The sequence below is a fragment of the Carya illinoinensis genome, chromosome 14 (genome assembly GCF_018687715.1).
Source record: "Carya illinoinensis cultivar Pawnee chromosome 14, C.illinoinensisPawnee_v1, whole genome shotgun sequence".
Lineage (NCBI taxonomy): Eukaryota > Viridiplantae > Streptophyta > Magnoliopsida > Fagales > Juglandaceae > Carya > Carya illinoinensis.
Window position 1 is genome coordinate 29,707,802 of NC_056765.1, and position 26,757 is coordinate 29,734,558.

At 33.5% G+C, this 26,757-nt stretch overlaps 3 protein-coding genes across 5 annotated transcripts in view; 2 read left to right on the top strand and 1 right to left on the bottom strand.

Moving 5' to 3' along the window:
* The first annotated feature begins 7,972 nt into the window (after positions 1-7,972).
* On the top strand, positions 7,973-13,809 carry LOC122293440 (ABC transporter G family member 15-like). Of its 2 annotated transcripts, none has more exons than XR_006237282.1 (9): positions 7,973-8,610; positions 9,761-9,840; positions 10,763-11,224; positions 11,355-11,477; positions 11,772-11,903; positions 12,243-12,527; positions 12,630-12,755; positions 12,823-12,902; positions 13,006-13,066. XR_006237282.1 is itself a non-coding variant. In XM_043102017.1 (9 exons), exons 1-9 carry the CDS (start codon positions 8,352-8,354, stop codon positions 13,561-13,563), a joined length of 2,079 nt encoding a protein of 692 aa, XP_042957951.1. In that variant the 5' UTR covers positions 7,976-8,351; the 3' UTR covers positions 13,564-13,809. The 2 variants fall into 2 exon arrangements, 1 of the variants encoding a protein (XP_042957951.1); XM_043102017.1 differs by adding an exon at positions 13,207-13,809 and having other exon boundaries at positions 7,976-8,610; positions 12,630-12,902; positions 13,006-13,113.
* A 4,162-nt stretch (positions 13,810-17,971) lies between these two features.
* LOC122294336 (protein TRAUCO) lies at positions 17,972-23,969 on the bottom strand. Of its 2 annotated transcripts, none has more exons than XM_043102974.1 (2): positions 22,751-23,969; positions 17,972-18,431 (listed from the first exon to the last, which is right to left on the bottom strand). In XM_043102974.1, the coding sequence occupies exons 1-2, from the start codon at positions 23,865-23,867 to the stop codon at positions 18,166-18,168; spliced, it is 1,383 nt and encodes a 460-aa protein (XP_042958908.1). In that variant the 5' UTR covers positions 23,868-23,969; the 3' UTR covers positions 17,972-18,165. The 2 variants fall into 2 exon arrangements, with proteins under 2 accessions (XP_042958908.1, XP_042958909.1); XM_043102975.1 differs by having other exon boundaries at positions 18,414-19,054.
* A 2,366-nt stretch (positions 23,970-26,335) lies between these two features.
* Positions 26,336-26,757, top strand: part of LOC122293306 (NAD(H) kinase 1-like) — a 28,561-nt gene continuing 28,139 nt past the window's right edge. The window contains exon 1 of the mRNA XM_043101845.1: positions 26,336-26,730. Coding sequence (XP_042957779.1) covers positions 26,704-26,730 — 27 coding nt within the window. The 5' untranslated portion in view covers positions 26,336-26,703. The remainder of the gene's footprint in view (positions 26,731-26,757) is intronic.

Consider the following 26,757-nt stretch of genomic DNA (forward strand, 5'->3'; position numbering starts at 1 on the left):
GACTCAAATCTACAAGACCTAGAACTGTTGGATACTAATTTAATTAAATTTTTAACTCTCATGATTATAGCATTCCACCACGCTTCCAAATCCGACGTACACGGTAGCTCACTCTATCGACACTAACACGATGGTAACCCTTTTCCTTTTGGTGACTTCACTCATATATCAATACTATTCAATGACTTAACATTATGCTCATATATAGTACCAAAGTACTTTAATTCAGCTTTTAGGTCACCCTCTCCGTGACTTGAATCCATGACATGGTTTTGCTCTGATACCAATTGTTAAAGACCCAACCGTTAAAACAAAAACCCTAAGACTGTTGGATACTAATTTGGTTAAACCTTTAACATCATAACACATGACGGCATGCATCACTTAGTTTCTTTTGATTTCAGCCTACTCCTATCCTCCACCTCCTTCCATAATAGATTATAGTTTCTCCTTCCCTTTTCCAGATTTTTCCTTCATTTTTAGAGTTTTTTCTTACATTTTCCTACCTACCTCTATTTGAGACTGCAAAGGATGCAGAATTGAAGATCTTCAACAATTCTCGGAATGCAATCAGACTCAATATACACTTCTTCTACTAATGGATTATTCTAGCAATTGCCACCATAGCACTACCTATATGATATACCAATTATTTGATACCATTCTGTCGATTTGTAGTTATTTTTCACATTGCATATATTATCTTGGGGTATTTGTTGGGGCCTTTGGTCTCCTGCGATATATTTCTCTTTTTATTAATAATTTTATTTTTTCTTAAGAAAAAAATAAGCATGAAAATATAAGAGAAGCACTGGTGAGCACTGACCTAGTCAGAGTCAGAATTCTCTAAATTCGACTCCGACTCCAACTTTGTCAGAGTTCAAATCCAAACTCTAACTCTAACTCCAACTTGTGTAGGCTTCAATTTGACTCTGAATTTATGCTTTTTATTTTATTTTTTTAGCTTCATATATGGCTTATTTGTTAAACAAGACTTTTTTGTCGACTTTAAAATTTCTATACTTATTTCTATACTACACTGACTTATTGTGGGCTTTCAAATTTCTATAATTGTTTATGAGTTTCGCTTTGGAGCAGATGTAGCTGTTTTGTCGAGATTAACGGACACCAATAAGATATAGACACATAAACCATCCACATAATAAGCTATTGGGCCGCACTACAGCAGATTTAGAGAAAAAAAAAATCCTCCCTTTTATGTCTTGTCGCTGCAGTTTTTTTTTTTTTTTTCCTTTCTCAACTCACTTCGACGACTTCTTCTCCACTCTCAACTATGTTTTAAATATCGTATTGTACTAATTAAAGTATTGAAATGAAATATTTTTATATAATATTTTTTTGTGTATTATTTTAAAATAGTTAATATATAAATAAACTATATATATATATAAGCATATATATAAATTAGATTTTAAAATACTAGTTTATATATAAATACATATATATATATATATATTATAAATAGTTTAGTCTAAATTAGAGGTAAAAAAATAAGTTTATAGTTTAAAGAAATGAAAAAAAAAAATAAAGATCAAAATACTAGCCAATATAGACTGATACAAGCCTAAATGTCGGCCAGTATTTAGACTGATACGAAATAGATAAAATACTTATACCAGACCAGTGGCCGGTATAATATGTATCGGCCGGTATGATGCGGTATTTAAAACACTGCTCTCAACCTCTATAATTTTTTCTTCATACCACTGTCAACTATTCACTACTGCTGAAACGATTTTGCCACCACAACCAGCCGTCGTCCTCAGTCCCCCATAGTCTAAAAATGGTTTGTTTTTCTATTTTTAATTTAGAAAGGTAGCATCGTGATCTACCTAGCTAGAGACAAAACTCTTGTCTTGCCGTGTCATGTTTTATTTATGTTTTTTATTTAGAAATTCTTGAATATTGCTTGTTCAGTTCAATAATTTCAAAAATGCAGTGTCGTCTTCTACCTTGAGATGTTTCCTATCATAATTTCTAACAATGATGGAAATCATGATAGAACTCGCTGGAGATGAGAGCATAACATCACAAACACCAAAGATCATAAAAGCATCCGTTTTCTTTCATTAACTTGCAGAAACACCGTAGTTCACTGGAATGATCACCAAAGATCACAGAGAATTACAAGAAACACCAAAGATATCCTAGAACAAGTAATCATGGTGACTTTGCAAAATAAAATTGTCGAGAATTTCTTTTTTTTTTTTTTTTTTTGGGGAAAATGCGTCTTGGGAGAGAAAGCTGGTTATGGGAGGGTGGGTCTAGGCGGCGTTTGGTAAGGGAACTAGCTTTGCAGTAAGGTTGAGCAAAAATTTAAAAATCCGACTCTAATCCCAACTCCGCTTCGACAAGTCGGAATTTTTTTCCAAAGGAAAGTCGGAGTCTGAGTCGGAGGTGGAGGTGGAGATGAACCAACTCCAATCCGCTCCAACTCTGACTCTGATGCCCTGGCTTCGACTCCGTTACGACTTCATTCCGATATTATACATATTTAATAAAACTATATGTATTTTTCTATATATTAATCATATAAATATAATAACATATAATAATAATGTATAAATACTAAAATGCATAATAACATGTAACACCAATGGATAAACACTAATATATAAATAATAAATTTATAATAACATGTAATACTAATGTATAATAACTAAAGTATTGATTATGTAGATTTTATATAACTATATCTTATATAGTTAGTTAAACTCAATAATATATATATACTAACATGAGTTAATTATTATTATAAAAATATCTATATTCTTTATACATTAATCATATATATTTTATATAAGTATAACTTATATAGTGAGTTAAATACTAGCATGAAAAAATGTACCTAAAATAATACACTTTTACAATAATAACATGTAACACTAATGTACCTAATATACCATGTAGTAGTAATGTATAGACTATAGTAATCAATCTATGATTCTATAATAACTTATAACATGCAATACTAATTTTGTTCTTTTTTTTCACGCACAAGTTGAAATGAAATTCGTTGCAATTTGTATTGGTTCTTCTGTTGTAAGTTATAACTTATTGATGAAATTAGAACTTGATAGATGATGAGCCATGAGTTGGTTGGATAATTTGGGAGGATAGATGATAATGGATAATTAGTTTGTAATTTTGGTTATGTATTTTTAATCTGTAATTTTGTATAAATGATTTTAATTTGTAATTTTGGTTATGTATTTTTAATGTGTATCATAGTTGAAAAATTTCTTGTTGCAAGTTTGAATTTTGTTTTATTTTACAGTGTCTAAGATTTTAATGTATGTATCAAGTTCTAAGGATGAAGGATCCTTGTATGAATGATTTCTTTTTACAAATTTGATTAAATAAATTAGAAATTAGAAATTATATTTTAAAAAATTTTGATATGGAAGCCCAAATCTGATTAGAGTCCAAAATTGTAAAATTAAAATATCAAATAGATTAAGGAAAAAAGTCCAATAAAAAAACCTAACTCCGACTCCGCTCTGACTCTGTTCCGACAAGTCAGAGTCGGAGTTGGAGCAACACGTATAGAAGTCGAAGCCGGAGTCAGAGGTTGAATTCGACTTCCGACAAAGTCAGAATCAGAGTCGAAGGACGACAATACTGACTCCGAAAAGTCGGTTATCAGTCCTAAGCTTTGGGCAAATCCATGGGGTTGGAAGAGAGGGTGTTCGTGGGGTTGGAGGATGGTGGGTCCAAGCAGCATCCTCTATTTTGTGGTCCAAGATAAGTTTTTCAAGAGACTTATGTGGCAACATTTTATTAGTGGCTATTTTTTAGACATTATTAGAATGACCTGTTTGAAGATTTTCTCTATTTATAACTTATTTATGTACTAAATTTATTTCTCGTGCTTGATTACATGTTATTATATTTTAATAAATTATTATTATGTGCTATTAACTAATTATACTAGATTTTTTAGTTATTTAAATACTAGTTTCTAATTTATTTATATAATAGACTTATACTATATATAATGTCTAATTACATGTTATTATACAAATGTCTAACTTATTTCTAACTTAATTATATACTATGCTTTTTAGTATCTAATTACATATTATTTATATTTTAATAAATTAGTATATGTATTATTAACTTATTATACTAGACCTGTTTCAATATTAGTATTTAACTTATTTTTATACTTAATTATGTATGGTAGTAATATTATGATGTTTACATATACTAAACTATTAATAGTCTATTTAAATTATAGTATAAGTATATTATTTTATAATAATTAGCTCATATAATTAGTATATTAGTGAATTTAATTATATAAGTTATATTTATATAACTATATAACTCTAGTATATATGATATATATATATATATAGATATATATATATATATATATTTTAATAACAAGTGTACGTACACTATCAGAGTTTGGATTTGAAAGATCGATAAAGTCATCTTTCAGAGTTAAAGTCAAGAAGTGTCAAAGCTGGAGTGGATTTGGAGTCGGAGTTTTGCTTCATTTTGATGGCATTAATAGCGGACTTAAACTCCAAAGACTTTTTACATACAATCACGGTACTCTTTAATCTACTACTCTGTCTTTTCTTTGATTGCTGTGATTCAATTCCGCAGCTGTCCGCATTGATTCAACTAAACTACCAGTCCAATAAGTAAATAAACCTACAAAACCGTTAAATGATTGTTTTCTTAACAATAAGATGAGTTGAGATATTTTAAATTTTTTAATTAAGATAAAATGAAATAATTTGTAAAAAAAATATGTATTTAGATAGTAAAATGAGATGAAATGGTTTTTAGTTTTTAGAATTTGAAAAAGGTGTAGGACATACTGTTTTATAGAGTATCCAAATTGTGCAATGTTCACGTTAATTTATCATTGTTTATGTATTGTTCACATTAGTTTAGTACTGTTCATATACTATTCATGTCAATTTTCACTATTTTATATTATTTATTTAGTGTTCATTTAAATAGATATTTTTAAAATTTAAGAGATGAAATATTACATTTGAATAGCCAAAATTACGATACGGTACAATTCCAAATGAGATGTTTTCATATGTACTGATCAGTAACCAAACCGGGCCTAAATCATATCTTTTGAAATAATTTAAGGTTCAATTTAGGTAAATATCTATTTCCTATTTTATTTGTATTTTAAATTTTCCACAAATATATTCTATTTAAAGATGAGCTATCAAAAAGGTAGAACATTGTATAACATAGTTAGTGCCTCTGAGATCTTGAAGCGCTCAACTTTGTTAAATGAGTTGGATCAAAGTCTCCTCAATATTAAATAAGCAATAAATATTATAAGGTTAGTAGGGGTGGGCAGCGGGGCCCGCTACCCCGCCCCCGCACGATGGGGTGGCGTACACCGCCCCGCATCTAGTCCCCCTAACGGGGGCAGGGGGCGGGGAGGGCCCAATCCCGCTCCGCGTTTCCCCCGCCCCGCCCTCACCTATATATATATTATATATATATATATATATTTAAACATAAATATTTATATATACAAAAATATAAATATATGTTTATATATATAAATATATATTTATATTTTACAAATTGTGTATATATAAATATATATATTATAATTTGTTAGACTTGTTCACAAAGTATGCATTAGCAAATTTAAAAACTATATAGTTTAAAAACTATTACACTACAAGTTACACAAAATATGCATTAACAAATTTAAAAACTACATAGTTTTTAAATTATAGTCATATTTACAAAATTTAAATTTACAATTTAAATCTAAAAATATATTTTTTATCACTTTTAAATTTAGAAATAATTTTTTAAAATAATAAAATATAGTCAATATTTAAAGTGAAAATAAGACGGGGCGGATTGGATATCCGCCCCGCACCCCACGTACCCCGCCCCTGAAATACGGGGGCGGGTGGCGGGGAGGAAAACTCCACCCCCGCACCATGCAGGGCGGGGTGCGGGGAGGGGGCTACCTCGCACTGTATGGTGCGGGTAGCACCCCTAAAGGTTAGTATCTATTTATCTCGCACTTGAGATATTCTAAAAATTATTTTATGCGAACTTAAAAAAAATTAGATTTTCACAATTAGTTGGACCAATTATATAAATCCTAAGAACTTAGAAGAAAAGGTATAACTCATTACCATACTAATTTCTTCCTTAAATATTCCTTATTTTTGGTGGAACATATATATATATATATATATTCATTTATTAAATAAATTATACATAAATATAAAATTAGGATCCAACCGGACACTTTAATTAATCGTGGTCCCTAAAGACCAAAGTTAATGACATTAATGGACCCATAGTCGGCCATTGGCATCCCTGCTAGTTAATTAATCATGTAATAATTTGTAATTTCAGAGTCCCTTTTTATTTTAATTCTTTTCCATTTTGATTAAAAATATTATTCCAATTAAGCAGCTTCATGCATTAATTAATTTAGGTTATAATATATATATATAGAGTACTAATGATACATATAATACATCTAACTACAACGTCTATATATAAGAAAAATTAATGATATTTATATATATAATTATTGTATATATAACTTATAATTATTTTATAACAATCAATGTGATGCTGCTATTTTATAAAAAATACTAAAATATTTTATTTATATTCGAGTTTAATTTCAAACTTTAATTAGATAATGCCTACATATAAGAAATAGTTATAAAAAAAATGTAGTATACTATGGTTATACTCGTCAAGATCAATGGTGTTACAGTACTACTATAATTTTACATATAATATCATACGCACGGAGGGATATTAGTCCTATTTTATTATTAATAATATTTAGTTTAAAATTTAAAATTTAAAATAATATTTTTAATATATAGTTGACATATCAGCAATAGTACATAAAATTATGTAATTAAGTAAAACTATAATTAAGTAAAATTAAATAGCGCGCATTATATATTTATTTCCTAAGATCATCACCAATTGATCATCCTTTTAAAGGAGTACGTACTCATGCATGCAGCTTGTTGACACCTTATAGATTCTTAGGTCGAAAACATGAGTTGTGTTTGTATGATCGATCTTGGCCAAAGCTCATTGTACGTGCAGGATTTTTATTTTTTATTTTTGGTTGAAAAATACATATGGCGTGGTGTTTATTTTATGGAGCCAAAACTGGCATTATTCTTGGCTTTCTTCTAGCTTTTAACTTTCTTTCCTCAACATCGCATGACATGAGATCGAAGTGATCAATATATATATATATATATATATATATATATATATAATTTTTATATATCATGTTATTATTCATAATGAAGAATAATACTTCACTCCTTAAAATTATAAAAATAGATAGTTAGTTACGGTAATTATTTGCTATCAAAATGACTTTTTTGCGACAAAAATTTAGTCCAATTTAGTCCAACAAAGACATTTTTGTTAAATATCTCAAATGAAAGGAATGATGCATGTTTATTAAACTGTTTTTGTTTTCGGCCTTGAGAAATTATAGTACTTGCAGTCGTGACTATGTAAGTATTGTATAATTATTTTGAAAAAAATAAATAAATATGAAATTTACATGGAAAAAAATTAATTTTTTTAATAATATTGGGTCTCTCTTTTTCAAAGCGTCGACTGTCCACTTATATATACACTGTTCGTAACATCACTCATATATTAATGCAGGTCAGATTTTTCTTCTTTATTTATTTATTTTTGAATTATATCCAGCAAAATACAGAAAGAAGAGGCATTCTGAATGTTATCTTAACAACCAAATTAATTAACCGTGCATGCGCGCGTTATTGTGAAGAGAAGTGGACACAGAAGATTTCATAGAAGTTTTATATATGCTGCAGCCTGCATCTGTCAAGTTGTCGATCGGCCAGAGATTTACAAAATGCCAACGCTTTAAAAAAATAAAAATGTTAAAAAATCACCGTTTAAGCACCAAAAACTTCATTCTCAGTTATCTCTTGGCCGCAGAGCGCAGCAGCAGCACATGAGAAGCATTCATTACTGTTTGGTGAGCACAGTTACTGCCATTATAAATATTAATTTTCGGACCAAAATATTAGTCACCAACCCGTTTAACAAAACCAGGTTAGAGAATTGCCGACCCTACCTTCATCTAATTCTTCATATTCTTTATTGTCTCTGATCTCCTGTCGTTACCTCGTAACGCATTAAACTATGACAAGTTTTGTCGTCGACCGTATATGGCGCGCTGCAGCCTGACTCCCTGAGGAACACTTCGTCCTTTATACTCTCAGTCTCTGCCCTCTTCCAGTCTTGTTTATTTCAAAGTAAAGAACTTCAGTTGTAAGTTAATCTGAACTAGTATGGAACAACTAAGGGAGGTTGCTAGCGATGGTGGAGCAGAGGATCATGAGATCAGGGGTATATTGAGATCAAGCAGAGATTATGAGAGGCGAATGTACTTGTTATGGCAAGATCTTACTGTTGTGGTTCCAAACTTCGGGAATGGACATAGCAGAAGACTGCTTGATGGGCTCATTGGTTTTGCTGAGCCTGGCAGGATCATGGCTATTATGGGTCCTTCTGGTTCTGGGAAATCCACCCTTCTTGATTCTTTAGCAGGTTCTCTCTCTCTCTCTCTCTCTCTCTCTCTCTCTCTCTCTCTCTCTCTCTCTCTCTCTCTCTCTCTCTCTCTCTCTCTCTCTCAAGTTGAGCATGCAAAAGATTTTCAGTGCATGGGTTTTGCCCGGCGGGCCCTAGCTCTCCTTGTGACGATCCATGCTCTTGCATGCTGATTCGTGTAAGCAAGAGCATGCAGACTTGTAGCCAGCTTTGGTTCATGTAACATGATCTAAATTTAGTATGCATGCATGAAATGATGAAAGAGCTTCCATTCCTGCTTGAAGGCTAATCAAGGGCTTGTTCAGTTGCTTATATACATATATATATATATATATATATATAAAATCATACTTTAAAAACTTGCTTTATGATAACAAAAAGAAAACATTTAAATAAAAATGTTTTAGTGCATGCTGTTCTTCCAGTGCTGAAACGAGAGAAACACTTCAAGGAATATTACTAAAAAAAATGATCACAGGGTCAAATCCCTCAGCTTCGAAGAGAAAAAAAATTAAAAATGAAAACGGAAAACAGACATGAAAAAGGGAACTTCAATTTTCATGTTTCCATTACATTAATAGAAAATTGTTGCCAGAAAATAAATGCAACCGACCCAATTTATTTTATTTTTCATACTTTTAGTACATTTTCCGGAAGAGGCATGATCTCTCCATCGTCTACACACCATAATTTTTTAAATTTTTTAAATTTTAATTTTTTTAAATATTTTTTTAAATTAATTCTTCTGAATTCTTCAATTTATTGTCTATATATTAAGTATTTGATAAAAGAACAAATTATAAAAATTATAAAAAGGGAAAAGGCTGCGTAAATAATAGAAAGTTTTATAAATTTTTTCTTTCCGGAAATATCGGTGGCAGCTTTAGATACCTCTTTTGAAAAGGGAAAAGGATTCTTCTTTTTAAATATTAGGCAGTAATAAGTCAAATTATAAATAGTAAAATTTTAAATAATTTAACTATTTAAAGAAGAAATTGCTTAAAAATTATTAAGAATATCAAAATAAGAAGAACAACTCTTCTAGAAAGTTGCTTTTGATTGATTATAAGGTAGCTGATTGCGTTGATTGTTGATGTTATATTAATATATTATAATCTCAAATTAATTAATGAGCCTTGAGCTTTTGCAGGCAGGCTGTCAGGAAATGTTGTTATGACTGGAAATGTTCTCCTCAATGGGAAGAAAAAGAGACTAGACTATGGTGTTCTTGTAAGTCAATTTAAATCAGAATTATTGCCTTCGGCCAAGTTTCAAGCATCAAGACCTTTGGCTCCTTTTCATTTTCTCTTTTTCCTTTATGAGAGGGGTGTTCTATAAGAGGCAAATTATCCCCCAATTATGCATATTTAGTGGAGAAAATGTAATGAAGTTTTTAATAAACTTATTAAATTGCAAATATTATATAACTGATTAAATTAGTCATTTTTATTTAAATTTAATGGTGTCTACTAGCTTTCCTAACATATCTTCTTTTGATTTTCTCAACCCATGTCTTTTTAGTTTTGTAATAAAAAAATTTTTAAAAATGTAAAAGAGCCTATAATTTATTACTCTTGATAGCAATTTTAAGTAAGATTGTTAGATTTCCATATCATTAACAAAAATAAATAAATGATTGCCAGGAAACTAAAAAGACTAGTGTACTTAACCAAAATTTGAAGTTTTTTCTAGCATTACAAGTACAATTTTAGGGTGTATAAAATCCGCACATTCATTTTAAAAAAAGTGAAGTTTGCTACTAAAAAATAATTTTTTATGTAAGTTCTAGATTTATCTACTTTTTTTTAAATGAATATGCGGGATTTGCATATCTTAAAATTACAAATATATATATATATATATATATATATATATATATAAAAGGAGGACACAGCCCACCAAAACTTGAAGATCAATATGTTAACATCGACACTCACAATAGAATGCATTCTATTATTATTTTTCTATAAAAGAATGCATGCTAACTTAGTTATATATAATATAATATATATCTCATTTAATAAACAGTTAATCATGTGCATCATGTAAACAATTTTCTTGCATATAACAAATATGAAAGGCCACTTCTTAATTTAACCAATTTACTTTAAAATTCTGTTCTTTTTCCCCTTTTTTTCCCTTAAAATTTCAGGCTTATGTGACCCAAGAGGATATAATGCTGGGAACATTAACAGTGAGAGAAACCTTAAAATACTCGGCCCATCTGAGGCTTCCAACTTCCATGACCAAAGAAGAGGTGAATGGCATTGTAGAGGGAACAATCGTAGAAATGGGTCTCCAAGATTGCGCAGACAGACTAATTGGAAACTGGCATTTAAGAGGTATAAGTGGAGGGGAGAAAAAGAGACTAAGCATTGCCATTGAAATCCTCACAAGGCCATGCCTCTTGTTTCTCGATGAACCAACCAGTGGCCTTGATAGTGCCTCGGCTTTCTTTGTTGTTCAAACTCTTAGAAGAATTGCCCATGATGGCAGAACTGTTATCTCTTCCATTCACCAGCCAAGTAGTGAGGTTTTTTCACTCTTTGATGATCTTTTTCTTCTTTCTGGTGGCCAAACAGTATATTTTGGAGCAGCAAAGTTGGCCATTGAGGTATACTATCATTCCTATGAGTTTGCTTGCCTCTTCACTAGTTTTGCTATGTGAAAATATATATATATATATATATATATATATAATCCTATATATAAATTAAAAGGTACTCGTTTACATGATTTTACAGTTCTTTGACAAAGCTGGATTTCCATGCCCAAGTCGAAGAAATCCCTCTGATCACTTCCTCCGTTGTATAAATTCAGACTTCGATGTAGTGACGACGTCTTTGTTGGAATCTCACAGAATAAGTGTATGTATATGGTAACACTTTTACTGTCATATATAGTTTTTGGTCGGCTGTGAGGGAGAGGTAGATTTAATTTTTTGTATTATATTCAAACTATTTTGAAATGCTGCTTGGTATTTCATTTTTGTCAAGTATCTTTGGATGTGCAAGCTTGTTATATGATTTTATCGAAACTTCAAAAACGATAAAACAAAAAGGAACAAATGCATATCATAGTCTTCAGATTTTTGCCATGCTTGATCTTTGTCCTTAAAACTATGAGCTTACTTCAAATGCTGGTCTTTTTTACATTGATAGGGAATCCAGAACTCAACAGATCCTTTGATGAACTTAGCAGCAGCAGAGATCAAAGCAAAGCTTGTCGAGAAATACGGGTGCTCAGAGTATGCAACTAGGGCAAGAATGAGGATTCGACAAATTTTATCTATTGTAAGCTAGCTAGCGTTTGCATTGGGGTTTTAGCTGCATGCTACTGAATGCATGTTTATAAGTCCTCTTTCTACTTTCGTTTGCGGCTAACATCCATTGCCCATTTTCCATCTTAATGTGGGTTTTGTCATCTCTGTTACATCAGTAGAGAAATGTAACATCTCTTGTGCACCTGGGGATTAGTCGGGACGCTGCAATCTATTTTCTCATAAGCAAAGTTCACACATGCTGCTTGAATATTCCCAGTTTCCTACATTAAGATTTTCTTTTATGTTGTGAGGAACATTATCTGGCATCCTAATAAATTAATATTAAAGGTTATCTGTACTTATGCTGCAGGAAGGACTGGCAATTGAGAGAAAAAGTGGAAGCCAAGCCAAACTATGGAAGCAACTCTCAACATTGACACACAGATCTTTCGTGAATATGTATAGAGATGTAGGGTATTACTGGTTAAGGATCATAATCTACATAACCTTATCTATATGCGTCGGTACCATCTTCTTTGATGTTGGAACAAGCTATACGTCGATCTTGGCCCGTGGAGCATGCGGCGGATTTGTGGCAGGCTTTATGACATTCATGTCAATTGGAGGCTTCCCATCCTTCCTCGAAGAAATGAAGGTAAACTAGTATGTTTCAAGGATAGTCTAGGAGAAAACTTATCTTTACCAACAATTTGTTACATGATCTACTGTGTTCGATGATAAGTTTTTCATTAAACAGGTTTTCTATAGAGAGAGGCTGAATGGGCATTATGGGATTGCTGTGTACATTCTGTCCAATTTCCTCTCTTCTCTCCCATTTGTGGCTGTGATGTCAATAGCAACAGCAGCTATTACTTACTATATGGTGAAATTCCGGCCTGAATTTTCTCCTTTTGTGTTTATCTGCCTTGATCTCATCAGCTCTATTGCAGTAATTGAGAGCACCATGATGATTATAGCTTCACTTGTTCCTAATTTCTTGATGGGGGTCATAGTAGGAGCCGGATACATAGTAAGAAAAACTGAAACTTATTCATTTCTCCTTCGGCTAAAATGCCAATATATATACACATTTGTTCACCCAAAGAAATAAAAATGCCTATTCATGTATGTAGGGGATTATGATGATGACCTCTGGATTCTTCCGGTTAATCCCTGATCTTCCCAAGGTTTTCTGGCGATACCCAATTTCGTACATCAATTATGGTGCTTGGGCCTTACAGGTAATGCAACTAGAAGTTACATGCATGTTTCAACATATCTCGCAGGAAAATGGTTTGTTCATTGGATTCAGCACTTTATACTGAAAAATGCAGGGAGCATACAAGAATGATATGATTGGCCTCGAGTTTGATTCTTTTGCACCTGGAGAACCCAAACTAAAAGGCGAGGTTGTCCTCACTAGCATGCTTGGTGTTCAACTGAATCATTCAAAATGGTGGGACTTAGGAGCTGTTGTAGTCATTCTCCTATGTTCAAGACTACTTTTCTTTGCCATCCTCAAGTTTAAGGAGAAAGCTTCGCCCTGTTTACGATCTCTTTACACTAAGCGAACTCTGCAACATCTCAACAAGAGGCCTTCGTTCAGGAAAACGCCATCTTTCCCTTCCAAAAGGCACCAACCTCTCCATTCATTGTCTGCACAAGAGGGTCTCAACTCCCCCATATATTAGCAGCAGAAAAAACTCTCAACAAGTCAATATAAAGACCAACAGAAGAGTTGAAGCCCTTTTTTTTCGAACAATTCAGAATTTGCACTAGTAAAATGATTTTCATTGCATACAAAAGCTTTTATTTTCTGATGTACTACTATCCAGAAGGGGGAAAAACATCTCATCCTCCCATGTTTTTCTGATTTGCATTCCATGGAGCAGCTCAATATAGTCATATATTAATTTGTGTATGAATCAAATTAATCATACAGAAGAGGGATTATGTCATACAATAAACCCTCCATTAATATTCTATGATGGGAACTTTGGAAAGCAAGGTGAATGTAACCACGACGAAGTTCGACGAGATAGAGGAATAACTTGATCGAATCAAAAGCAGAGTAGGGATTCATTAAGACATGGAATTTGATCTGGGGAATGGGGCGGATAATGTCATACAATAAACTATCCGTTCATGCATACGAATCAGGAGTTTAGGCATGGACAGGTGTAGGTCATTGGCACAAGCTAGGAAACAAGGGTTTGAGCTGGATTTCATGGACTGAGACAAGTGTACACATACAGGCAAAACACAAGTTTGCTTGATGGATCCATACTGTGAACCATGCAACATAGCGGTGCCAAAGAAGTAATTGTGCAGTTATTGCCTGAGGCAGTTAAAAGAGATGTGACAACACTCTAGGAGTAGGAAAATTATTCATGTCATCTCACACTTCACACACTATATTTATTTTTATTTTTTTATTTTTTCTGTAATAAATATATAGTATGTGGATGATAAATAAAATAATTCAATTAGTTTCATAAGAATAAAATGAAATAATAAAAATAAAAAAATAAAAAATAATATTTTAATATATAAAATATGTAATATGGGATTATGTATAGCATTCCTCTTAAGAGTAATTACTTTTCTTTTTCTTTTTTAAATGTCGGAAATCTTTTCCTTTCAAACCCGTCTTTATAAAATAAACTTCGATCCTCGCAATCTCGAAAATTTTCCTGCACATAACCTCTAGAACAATTACTTCATACTGTTAGGCCTAGGTGGCTGATTGCTGTGTAGTTTTGTCTGGAAAACCTATTGAATATGAGACCATTTCTTAGTCTTAGCATATACACATTTTTTTTTAATCTTAGTTTTGGGATTTTTTAACCCCTAAGATTTGTTTTTGTATTATGGTATTTTTTTTATAAATGACGAAAATTAATAAAATTAAGAGTACTATCTATTAATAAAATTAAGAGTACCGTCTTTTTTATAAAATAAAATTAAAAAAAAAAAATTGCGGGGCTTTAACAGCTGGTGTATTCATTATTGTGACTGTCAAAGTGTTAGCGATTCAGTAAAAATCAGATTTATCATCAAAACGCAAAAAGCGTACCCAACATCACCGACAGCAAAATGATGTCTAGCTCTAGTCAAGCTATCCACTTGACCAAATCCGATGAGAATACACCACTCAACTTGTCCAGCACCACACTTCGCAGTTCTGATCTTCTCCATACCTTTGAGCCCACTTGAAAAAACAATGTTGAGAACTGTTGAACGCATCACACTTAAAAACCTCTACATAAAAGTAGAATACACCTCTAATAAATGTAAGTTTCGATAAAAAACTTTCCAAGGAGTAATAAAAGATAGGCCATAATTTACAGGCAGTTTAGACTGTTAACTGTTATGTTAGGCGACCAATACCTATTGCACATTATTAATCCAAATCCCCTTTTACATTCATTAGACAATACTTTTTTTTAATTTTATTAAAGAAAATGAAATAGGCATAGCATATGTACATATAAGTATACAGAAGAAAGCCTAAGTATATTCTAAATATGCTAAATTATATATAAGAAGTCATGAGTAATGGTTCCATTAAGCAGAATGGCTGAAAACCATGGCAATAACATGTAAAAAATTGAAAATAAAAAATTATAAAGCTCCGCCACAATGCGCTCCCTATCTTCAAAGCACCGCGCATTCCTTTCCAATCAAGTATACCACCACATAATGCCTAATAGTATCATCTTCCTTACTACCGCCACCTCAAGACAACCATAAATGTCTTTCCAACAAGCAAGTCAACCACCCTCAATGGCATTACCTAAGAAACATCAACTCTTCTAAAAATCTCATTCCATAATGTTCTTGTCACCTCACAACGTAATAATAAGTGATCCACTAATTCTTCATATTTTTTACACAAATAACACCAATCCATTTCAATGAACTCCTCCTCTTTAAATTGTTTGTGGTCAAAATATTTCCAAGAACAGCTGTCCATACAAAAAAAAGCTACTTTGGAAGGCACGCGGGACCTCCAAATACTTTTCCGCTGTAAAGGTACATTACCTTGCAATGCCAAAATTTTGTAATATGCCTTAACTGTGAACTTCTTACTATTGTTGGACCTCCATTGTATCCCATCCCCTTATGCCATTATACTTCATGTGGTGTAAATCAATTTGAAAAATTCTGAATGCAATTCCCAATCATGATTGTCACTAATAAAAATGGCATTTAACTGGTAAGAACCATGAAAAAATGCAAGTAGATCCGCCTCATAAGCCTCCCTGTTGGCTGCAATACTATAAAGAGTTGGGAAAGCCCTTTCAAGAGCACACTCTCCATATCAAACATCATGTCAAAACCTGATTCTGGTGCCCTCTCGAACTACAAAATGGATGTAGTTTTCGAAACACGGCCAGCCCCTCCTAATAACTTTCCACAAGCTCACACCATACCCCCCAAAAAAAAAAAAATTACTACAGTGGAGCACCAACCCCCCAAGCACTTCCATGTCTAAAGTCAATAACTTTCTTCCACAATGAATCTCCCTCCAAGTGGTACCTCAAAAGCCATTTCTCCACTAAAGCTTTATTGAATATCCTCTAGGGAGTAAACTTTATTCCACTTAACAAGATGAAATTTTGTTTCCTTCCCTATACCACCCCACAAAAAAATCCGAAATAACTTCTCAATTCTAGTCACCACCCCTGCAGGCAACGGAAATAGAGATAAAAAAAAATAGGTCAGAAGGTTAGATAAAGTACTCTTAATCAGTGTAAGTCAACCCCCTTTCGATAAGTACATCCGTTTCCAACCAACCAACATTTTCTCTACTTTCTCATCTTGCTTTAATGGTTGTCTCCAACGGAATACCCAAATATTTCATAGGCAAAGAAGACACTTTACAATCCAAGAGATCTACCAGTCTGTTGATTCTAGGCACCACGCCCACCGCTACCATCTCATACTTACCAAGGTTTATCTCAAGCCCAAATACGGTTTCAAAACATAACAAGAGTGCTTGTAAAGCTTGAATTTGGCCACGGTCCGCTTCACAAAAGAAAAGAGTGTCATCTGCAAATAATAGATGTAAGATGATGATAGAGCCATTAGTACCATTACCCACCGAAAAAACAGCTAAAAAGTCTCTTCAACACATCTAACAATACTAATGTTACACGATGACCAAATCCAAACTTAATTAATTAATACTAAATGGGGATATTGACAAAAGCATATTATATCACATAAAATTTTGACACAACCAACCTGAGCTTTCTAATCATGAATTAGTCGTTTCTGCCTCCCTGCACTTCACCACTTAAATTGAAGTGCTAATATAATTAGATCAGAACCTCCTGTCAACATAAGGATAGATTCAATTAGCTAATAGGTTAACCAGCAAAGAAGTTACCCCTCCCATGACCAGAAAGAAAATAATGAACAGAGAGAACATCTCGCCATTACAGCGCATAATATTGCTTTTAACTACCAGTTTTCTTGTTTACAGGCGGCAGGATGCATAATGAAGCCACAAGGGACGCAAGAGGTTAAGATGGGCAACTTCTTCCAATTTACTTCTTAACAAGGAGGATGTGCCACTAAAAACAAATCTAAACCTGTTGCAACATGTTTGTTTCGAACAAACGAAGACCGAAGCCAAAAAAATATACGTGCATGCATGTGAAAATGAGAACACAAAATCTGTGCATGAGACAGAGAGAGAGAGAACCACATGGATGCGTGATCTGATCTTCCCCTTTGGGTCTGTAAACGGAAGAGAAGCATTGGTAATATACGTTTTCAACTCCTGCTAACCCAAAGACTTGAGTATCTGTGAATTAGGAGTTTCAGAAGATAAAACACCCGTCATATCAACAACAGTACAGAAAATTATCAAAATAGTTAAAATTCCTGATAAGAAAAATGTGTTTTTTACAGTATGCGGCATAACTCTGAAACAAATGGCTTTCCGTATTCTCGTTGGGAATGCATCTAATCACTCCAAAACGAACTCAATCAGATCTTAACATCAATTATAACGAACTTCTTTTAAGAGACTTCACAATAATGAAAACCAGAATATCACATCTAAAACTAAAAGTTAGCATGATATCATTAGGCTCAAGCAACATCACTATATTTCACATGCAGGTTTTCTCTCTTCCACAGAAAAAATTCTAAGTTTACAATGTCATCCAATAATTTGTCAGTCATAATTTAAGAGAGATTAAAATTACAAGAGGATGTTAAACTCGGATCCATCTCCCAGCTCCGCAAGTGTTAAAACTAAAAGGAGAGCCACTTGCTAGCTACTGTTTCTTCTCAGTTGAGACTCCATTTTCAACTTGATTGTCAAACGCGTGATAAGGAACTTCAACCATGGGCCTAGGTACTGGACGACCACTGAAGTCCTCCGGAAAGAATTCAAAATCGGGGCCAAAGTTGAACTTGACTACACAATTTGGCTGATTCGGAAGAGTATACATTGAAGCAGCAGGGTAGTAGCGACCACCATATAGATCCTTGAAAGCAACTCCCTGGCAGACCCCATTTTTAAAGAAAGATATCTCACTTCCTGCATGGAAGAGACAATATTTGCACACGAAGTGAATACAGACCTTTCCAATGAGAAAACACAATTTGGACGCTAAAAAGAGTCTGTCACTGCCTTAACAGTGAAATAGTTAGAAAAATACTCATCTAACCAGAAAATTTTGAAATAATATGTAATACAATAGTTGGTAAAGAATGCATAGTTTTTGCATGCAAGGACTCTTAGCCAGAGATTCTCGCAATCAAAAAAACTAAGGTGTTTTTCATTCCCATTGGGATTGGCCAGCCAGGGTCAAACAAAAGCTAGTTACTTCAATAGGGTTCCCGCCTCTTTGCCATCACTGTCAGGAGTAATACAAAGCTCTAGTGCCCTCTTATACTGAAATTTAAGCACCATTTCTTTTAAACACCCTACTAACCGGATTGAAATTAAAGTTAAAAGTTTTCAAAAGGTCAAATCATGCTTGGACTCCAGAGTTCATAATCTTCTCTCATAGAGGACACTTTCTGTTCCTGTTAACCCAGGAGAAGGGTCACGTTAAAAACCATACTCATTTTCACATGCAGCATTTTCCCCGGCCATTCTTAATTCCAGCTTTCTGGTTCCCATTTTGCAAGGAAATAAAAAAAGAACAGAAAATACACCTGGATGTAAATTAACCATATCAGTAAACAAGTGAATTGTGACAAAGATCTAGAGTCATCTTAGAAAGTTTGCCATAGTAAAATCAAAGAAATGTAAAGCAACATAGAATATAGGGAGTCAACATGTTTATTATTTACCACTTGGACAAAATCAGGAACTTATCACAACAAGCAGTATACAACACAAAACCATCCATTAAAGCTAGTCCCAGTCAATCACTTATCTTATCCTATGTTTACCCTATGTCAAGTTGGCATACTTCTCCCTCCACCATTCAATAGAAAATATGCATGAATGTTATCCACGTAGTTAAATCACCATTATAGGCAATCCACCACTATAATAAAAATGACATTTACTTTTTCTGCTACCTATAAAAATAAAAAGATATTTACATTTGTTGTCACTATCCATTCCACCCTCAAGGTATTTTCAATTTGAAAATCACCACAGAAACACTTGTCTGTATTCTCTAACTTTTAGCTAATAATAGGCAAATCAAATAGGTTCTTAAAAGGTGATTAAAAGTTAAAATTTAACAGCTGATATTTAATTGGCCCTCGTCAAATCCATTTTTAATAAGTATGTCATTCCAATTTGAGCTACTGTCAAATAACTAACACGGAAAAATGATTGTAATTTTGGTTGACGAAAACTATTTTCCTCTGGCCAAAGAGAGGTGAATGCCAGGATTTTAGCATGCATTTCAGAGGAAAAAAACCACTAATGAAACACTAATATTGTTTTCTCGATTCAAGTAAGGGCTGCAAGGAAAGAGGAAAACCAAAAGTGACATAGGTCTAGAGGGTAAGAAAAGATACAATGGCCATTCCACGCCTAGAAAGAATGGATCAGCCAACTGTGTGTTTGCGTGTGTGTATATATTTTGTTACAAGGTCCAAGGTTCGAATCCCACTTGGTGCAAACAATCTCTATAGGTCATCAGACTAGGGGATTTCCCCTTTAATTAGCCAACATGCACTTGCGGGAAACTCCTTGCTGAGGGTCTGCACCCCAGGATTAGTCGGGACTCTATTCCCAAACACCTATTGCCAATAAAAAATATATATTTTTTGTTAAGATAAAATTTTCTTCATAACTAAAAAGGGTGAAACCAAAGTTATACGTCCTGTGTACTTAGGCTACACCTATTTTCATATCTATTAATAAAATTCCTTTTACCTATATATAAAATAATAATAATAATAATAAATAAATAAAACCCTACTACACAAGAAGGGAAGAAATGCTAAAGATTCATGGAAAGTAAAAACAGAATACTCTAATCTATTATGGACCACAATCCAATAACACAGAATAGTAAGAGATAAGGAGCAAGGTGCCAATCACCTAACTCTTCTCCTTGGAGGGGGAAGGTGCCTCTCAAGGTTGCTTTTTTTGGTTGTTTGGCTTCCCTTGGGAAAATCCTGACAATTGATCATTTGAGAAAGCATGGTATCATCCTCATGGATAGGTGCTTTATGTGTAAAATGAAAGGAGAATCCGTGGGTCACCTACTTCTCCATTGTGAGGTGGCAAAGGTTCTATGGGATGACATCTTTAATAGGATTGGTATTGCTTGGGTGTGATGCTTTGGAGGGTGGCAGATCTTTTGGCTTGTTGGAGAGGTATCTAGGATAATCACTAAATTGTTGCCGTTTGGAAGATGGTTTCCCGATGTCTTATGTGGTGCATTTGGCTTGAGAGGAACGGTTGTAGTTTTGAAGATAGAGAATGCTCATTGGGAGAGATTAGAGATTTTTTCTTCCATACATAGTCTGCTATAGTACTTGATGGGGCTTGTTTTCATGATTTCATTGTTGCTTTTTCTAGTTCCTAGTTTGTAATTAGGTGTTTTCTCTTGTATACTCCCTGCATACGTGGACTATGCCTAATTACTTGGTATAATAAAATTTCTTTGTACCTATTAGAAAAAGAAATGGGGAATTGAGCTCCAACATCGTTTTCTTGCAGTCTTCGAAATAACAACTGCCTTTCCCTCCAATACAACAGAACATACAAGCCAGTGCCATCTTCCACAGTTTTGATTAATAATTTTAAGATGTAGTATTGGTACAAAATTTACATAAAAAATTAGTACATTTTATGCATCTTAATACCCAGTTAACCAATTGAACATGAGGTCATACCCAATCATCCACTTTTTCCACCATGAGTATGATTTATAAACTAATTGTATATCGAAAACTTCAACCCACTACAAACATATAGACTGCATCTTCCTGCATACATGGGCTTCGCCTATTACATTTTTTAAATAAAATTTCTTTCTACTTATAAAAATAATAATAATAATAATAATAATAAAATATAAAAATAAAAATAAAAAATAAAAAAAAACATATAGACTGCATCTTAGTTGGTCTGCAGTCCTCAATGAAATTTGACAACAAAAAGTAAGTACATTTTATGCATCTTAATACCCAGTTAACCAATTGAACATGAGGTCATACCCAATCATCCACTTTTTCCACCATGAGTATGATTTATAAACTAATTGTATATCGAAAACTTCAACCCACTACAAACATATAGACTGCATCTTCCTGCATACATGGGCTTCGCCTATTACATTTTTTAAATAAAATTTCTTTCTACTTATAAAAATAATAATAATAATAATAATAATAATAATAAAATATAAAAATATAAATAAAAAATAAAAAAAAAAACATATAGACTGCATCTTAGTTGGTCTGCAGTCCTCAATGAAATTTGACAACAAAAAGTATGAACTACGACAACAAACAATTTAAACAAAGTAGAAGATCCATGGATTCGTAAGTTTGTGACAAATGCAAGTTTTTCATTGTGTGTAGCTTACCTCAGAATAGTTATAAAATCTTTTTTTTATCTAAGCCTGATTATTCATCCTTATAAAATTTGAACTTCAAAAATACATGTTAAAGAGAATTACTTTTTTTTTTTTTTGTTAATGTCAGGGAACTTCTCCAAAGCAGCGCCCTTCGGATGCACCCCGCAAAGTAAACCCCAGTCCAGTGCACCACGCCCTCGGAAGTTTCCCTATACGAAACTGGTTAAATCGTTGGCTTTTCACTAGAGGGTGTGGCCCTAAATGATTGTTTCTACCCATGAGATGTTGAACACCCATGAGATGTTGAACCTTGGACCTTGAAGGGACTGATACCCCAAGACCAAGGTCTTCACCACTTGGGCCAACCCCTTGGGGTCAAGAGAAATACTATTACTTAGGCTTGGTTGGACTCTGGTCCTCATTGAAAATTTGACAACAATCTTGTTCCAAGTAGATACCCTTGAGAAATGTGAACTTCAAAAGTCAAGCTCCAAAAATGGCATATCACCTAATCAACACCCTTTTCCATGCCACACGAACAGGATCTTCTCCCCAAGTTTTACATGATCACAATCGTTTGAAGTACTATTCAATGCCTCGTTATTTGTTTGATCCCAAGCTCGAGTTAATACTTCAAATGGTGCAACATAAACAAATGGAGCATTTTGGAAACCATGCAACCAATGCCAAAACTAGCACCATGGTATCCTAGATACAATCCATCGACACTACTTGGCATCAGCATAAACAAGAAACGGCCAACATATGTCATCACATTGCAATAGAAATTCTACGAGATGCTCACCAACAGCAGCTACAAACACATATAGTGCACGATATAGGGTGAAGAAACACTTACCAGGGACCACTTTTGGGGCTTCCTCCTTGACATCCGGTGCGCATGCATACCTCTGCCCTTTGTACAATACTAAATGCGGGGGCTTGGGCGCATACAAACCACCCTCCGGCAAGTTAATATAGAACCCAATAACATCCTCTTCCTTATACCCCTCTTCCCCATACTTCTCCCTCAACGCCTTGTGCACCTTGCTCCCATCAATGTCTCTGTATCCGAAACTGTTCCCGTCGTACCCAACCGGAGCCTGGAGGTCTCCCTTCTCGGTCGACCACCCGAGGCGCGTGTGCCCCGATTCTCCCAGTCTGACAATTTTTATCTCGAAGTACCAAGATCCCTCCACGACTCCTCTGGTAGCTCTAACCATCCTATAACCCTTGGCACTCCCGGCGCTCAATCTGTCGTCGCTCAATTCAACTTTCTCGGCCTTGTAGATCTTCGAGAGGCATATTTTCATGTCCGGGGTATCGTCGGACTTATCCGGGAACTTCTGGATCGGGGTGATGAGGACGGTTTCCTCTGCCGGGGCATTGTGGAGGTTATTGGACTTGTTCTTCTTCTTTCCTTTGCGGGTCGACTTCGTGGCCCACACGTTATTGTTTTTCTTCTTCGATTTCTTCGCGGTGGTTGCGGTTGTTGTCGGCGTCGTCGTTGGAGGGTTCGCTTCGGCCACCATCGGGACAGCATTGTTATGTTGGTGATTGGTTATTGTAGGCAGGGTAGTGAGGGATGAAAGGGGTTTCTGCTTCTTGGGAGGAGGGTCTTCGTCGTCGTCTTCGTCCTCCTCCTCCTCCTCGTCGTTGTTGTTGTTGGTGGTATTGGTTGTGGTAGTCGTGTCATCGTTGTCATTTTCTTTGTCGTTGTCGTTCTCGGTGGGTACGTTGTGGGTGGATCTGGGGGATTTGTTGGTGTCAGAGGAAGCCGGATCTTCGGATTCGGAGCTAATGGGGTCTGGTTTGGAGTCGTTTTGGGGTCCAATAGCAGTGGTAGCGCTGGACGGCGGTGGCAGTTCGGTGGTGGCGAGGTCGGGATTAGGAGTTGGAGTGGGGGAGGCGAAGCGATGTACGGATTCTTCATCTTCTTCGTCCTCGTCTCTGTAGGTGGCTTGGAGGGAGTCCATGGAAGGAGGGTTTAAGCTCGAAGGAAGGTTTTTCAGGACTCCGTCTCCAATCGAGAGGGTAGAGACATTTACCAACGAATGGGAAAGTCGGATGAGAGTTGGAAGATAACGTTTTCCTTTATAGGGCTCTGGGTTTTGTATACTTTGGTGTTCGTGTGGGCTTTCAGCCTTTTTAGGAATTGGGCCGAGCTTTCATGCTTCATGGTCTAAAATGCTTTTAAGGTATTGAATTTATTTATTTTCCTTCCTCCATTAAATACTATTTTTTTAAAATTCTTTTCATTAGAGGTATTAAATAAAATATGCAGATAAAACATATAGGATTGCTACAGTTACTCTTCTTATTAAATTAATTTTTTTTCCTTCCTCCATTAAAACTTTTTCTTAAAATAAAAAACGGGACATTGAAAAATATTTAAAGTGATGCTACATCCACATAAACTCTCCACCAAGAATGGCAACAACTTTATTTTTTCAAATTTTTTTTAAACTCTTTAAATATTTTAAAATAAAAAATACAAAATTATTAAAAAAAATAGTTCCTTAACTATTAAGGTAGGTTTGGAGGTAGAGAATTCACATCTCAAACTCAAAATTTTCATCTCATTATTATATTTTTCCTAAATTCACACAGAATATAATTAACAATTTAATTTTTTCAAATCCCAACTCAACTTTTTCAAATTTTAAAAAAATAATAATATTAAAAAATAATATTTTAAACTTTCATTTCAAACTTAAAATTTTCATCTTTACTCCCAAATCTGCTTAACAAAAACAATCTATGGCTTTTGCGTGTGGCTTTTGTATGTGAGAATATCATTTCTCAAATATTTATATCATATTATAATGAAAATTAAAAAAAAAAAATTGTACAGTTTTAGAGTGTACAAATCCTTATTACTCATTTAAAAAAAAAAAAAACCAAAAAAAGAGTATATGGGACTTGTGTAGTCCATCTATGACGATATTTAATGGTACTTATAAAAAAAAGATTATATTTATCACCCTCTTAATTATTATCTTCTCACTATCCCTAACAAAAAATTTATAGCACAAGATTTAAAAAAATATATGTATTCATGAAAACTCTAGTTGTAGTGAGCTTTTAAAAGGACCTCTCCATATAACAAAAGTTCTTGAAAAACTCTGGTTTAATGTGCCTTCCTCTATTGTACTTGACTATTACAGAGATTTTCCATACGGCATAAGACTTTGATTTATTCTCTTTTCAGTGCCTAAAGTCTTTTCTTCTATCTCTCTCACCTTTTATTTATTTATTTTTATTTTTTTAGATTTAAAAAGCTTATATATTTTGTGAAAAAATCTATTCATTATTTTATTTTTATCATCATCTCATCATTTCATAACGTAATATTAGATAATAAATTTATAAATAAAATATAATAAATAATCTCTAATCATTTAATATCACATTATAAAATGATAAGAATTAAAATAATAAATAATATTACTCATATTTTATTAGGTCTATCTATTTATCTCTGTTATATTGTAAGGTGTATTTTTTTTCCTTGCATTGATGGCTGAGTATTTAATTTGCCATTTATTCATTTATTTATTTATAGTCAACTTTCGAACCTTCCAGTTTAAGGCCTCGTGGTCCTTAAGGCAATCCCCATTCTACTACTTATTAACCTGGTCTAAATCTTATATTAAATAGATACTTTCTAGACCATCAAGGTTAGGCGATAACCCATTTAGTACAAAACTTGTATTTCACGATTTTGAGATTAAGAGTTCAAGTCAAAATATAAATTGAAATTATTTATGATATAAATGCTTGATCTTTAGGTTATGAGATGGACTTTAGATTAGCTGGATATTTAAAAAATGCTTGATGACTGGTTCACATTTGAATCAGTAGCTATAACTCAAACCGAATATTTCGTAATAGAAAAAAGCTCATATAATCACACTCAATAAGAATTGCCACCATCTCCCCTTTTTCTTAAGAAAAATAAAATAAAGATACTTTCTCATTCTTCCAATAAAATAAAAGTATTTTTTTAATATTATTTTTAGAGATACAATTAAGGAGAAAGAAAGAGATAAGTGAGATTCAATGGTATTGTATTTTAATTGAAATTTAAGAAATTTTTTTACCATTTATTGTCTTTGTTTATTATTTTTTTTACTATTATTTATAAATTATTGAAAGTTACTTTAACGTCCAAACGTAGTGAGTTAGGTGGTATATATGTATCAAATTTTATTTAAAAAATAATAATTTATACGATTTTAGAATATGTATATCTTATATATTATTTTTTAATAAAATAAGAGGAATATGGTACTCATTTCGAAAATGTTATCTAAAAATTTAGAATTTATAAATTTTGTTGTGAAAAGTAATTTATCGTGAAAAATATAATTTTGCATATAAATTAATTTGTTATTTTAAAATATCTGTGCAAATTCCTGTACGGATCTAGAAAAAGTCAATGGTAGTGGAGAGACACCGGTGCCACCCACCGTCCTCCAGCTCCCGGTCCAAAGGAGTTGCTGAATTCATTCTATTATAATAAACGATAATATACCCATTCCGAAGTTCACCAAATCTGACTCCTTTTTGTTTTGTTTCTTTGGTTGGCTGGTTTGACTTCTCCCCCACATACACTAAACACCAACATCTTGACCCTCAGTCCTGGACTCCGCCACGCGTTGTTTGTTTGCTCCCAACACCTCCAATATCCTCTTTCTCGCTCTATCTCCTTTTACCGTTACATGGCCAAGTTTCTCTAAATCACACAGTTGTTGTGAGAGCTGAAAGAAGGGAATCCGTATTCTCTTCTCTGTGTCAGATTACTCAGCCATGGCTCCTAGCAAGCTCAATTCCTCTGTAACAAGCACCCTTTCTCTTTCTCCA

What these genes read in the sequence shown, in the direction of transcription:
- LOC122293440 (XM_043102017.1), top strand. Translation starts at nt 8,352, where the DNA reads ATGGAACAACTAAGGGAGGTTGCTAGCGATGGTGGAGCAGAGGATCAT. An exon ending in CCTTCCTCGAAGAAATGAAG is followed by an intron (nt 12,528 to 12,629) that starts GTAAACTAGTAT and finishes TTCATTAAACAG; the next exon opens with GTTTTCTATAGAGAGAGGCT. An exon ending in ATGGTGCTTGGGCCTTACAG is followed by an intron (nt 13,114 to 13,206) that starts GTAATGCAACTA and finishes TGAAAAATGCAG; the next exon opens with GGAGCATACAAGAATGATAT.
- LOC122294336 (XM_043102974.1), bottom strand. Translation starts at nt 23,867, where the DNA reads ATGGACTCCCTCCAAGCCACCTACAGAGACGAGGACGAAGAAGATGAA. An exon ending in AGCCCCAAAAGTGGTCCCTG is followed by an intron (nt 18,432 to 22,750) that starts GTAAGTGTTTCT and finishes TCTTCCATGCAG; the next exon opens with GAAGTGAGATATCTTTCTTT.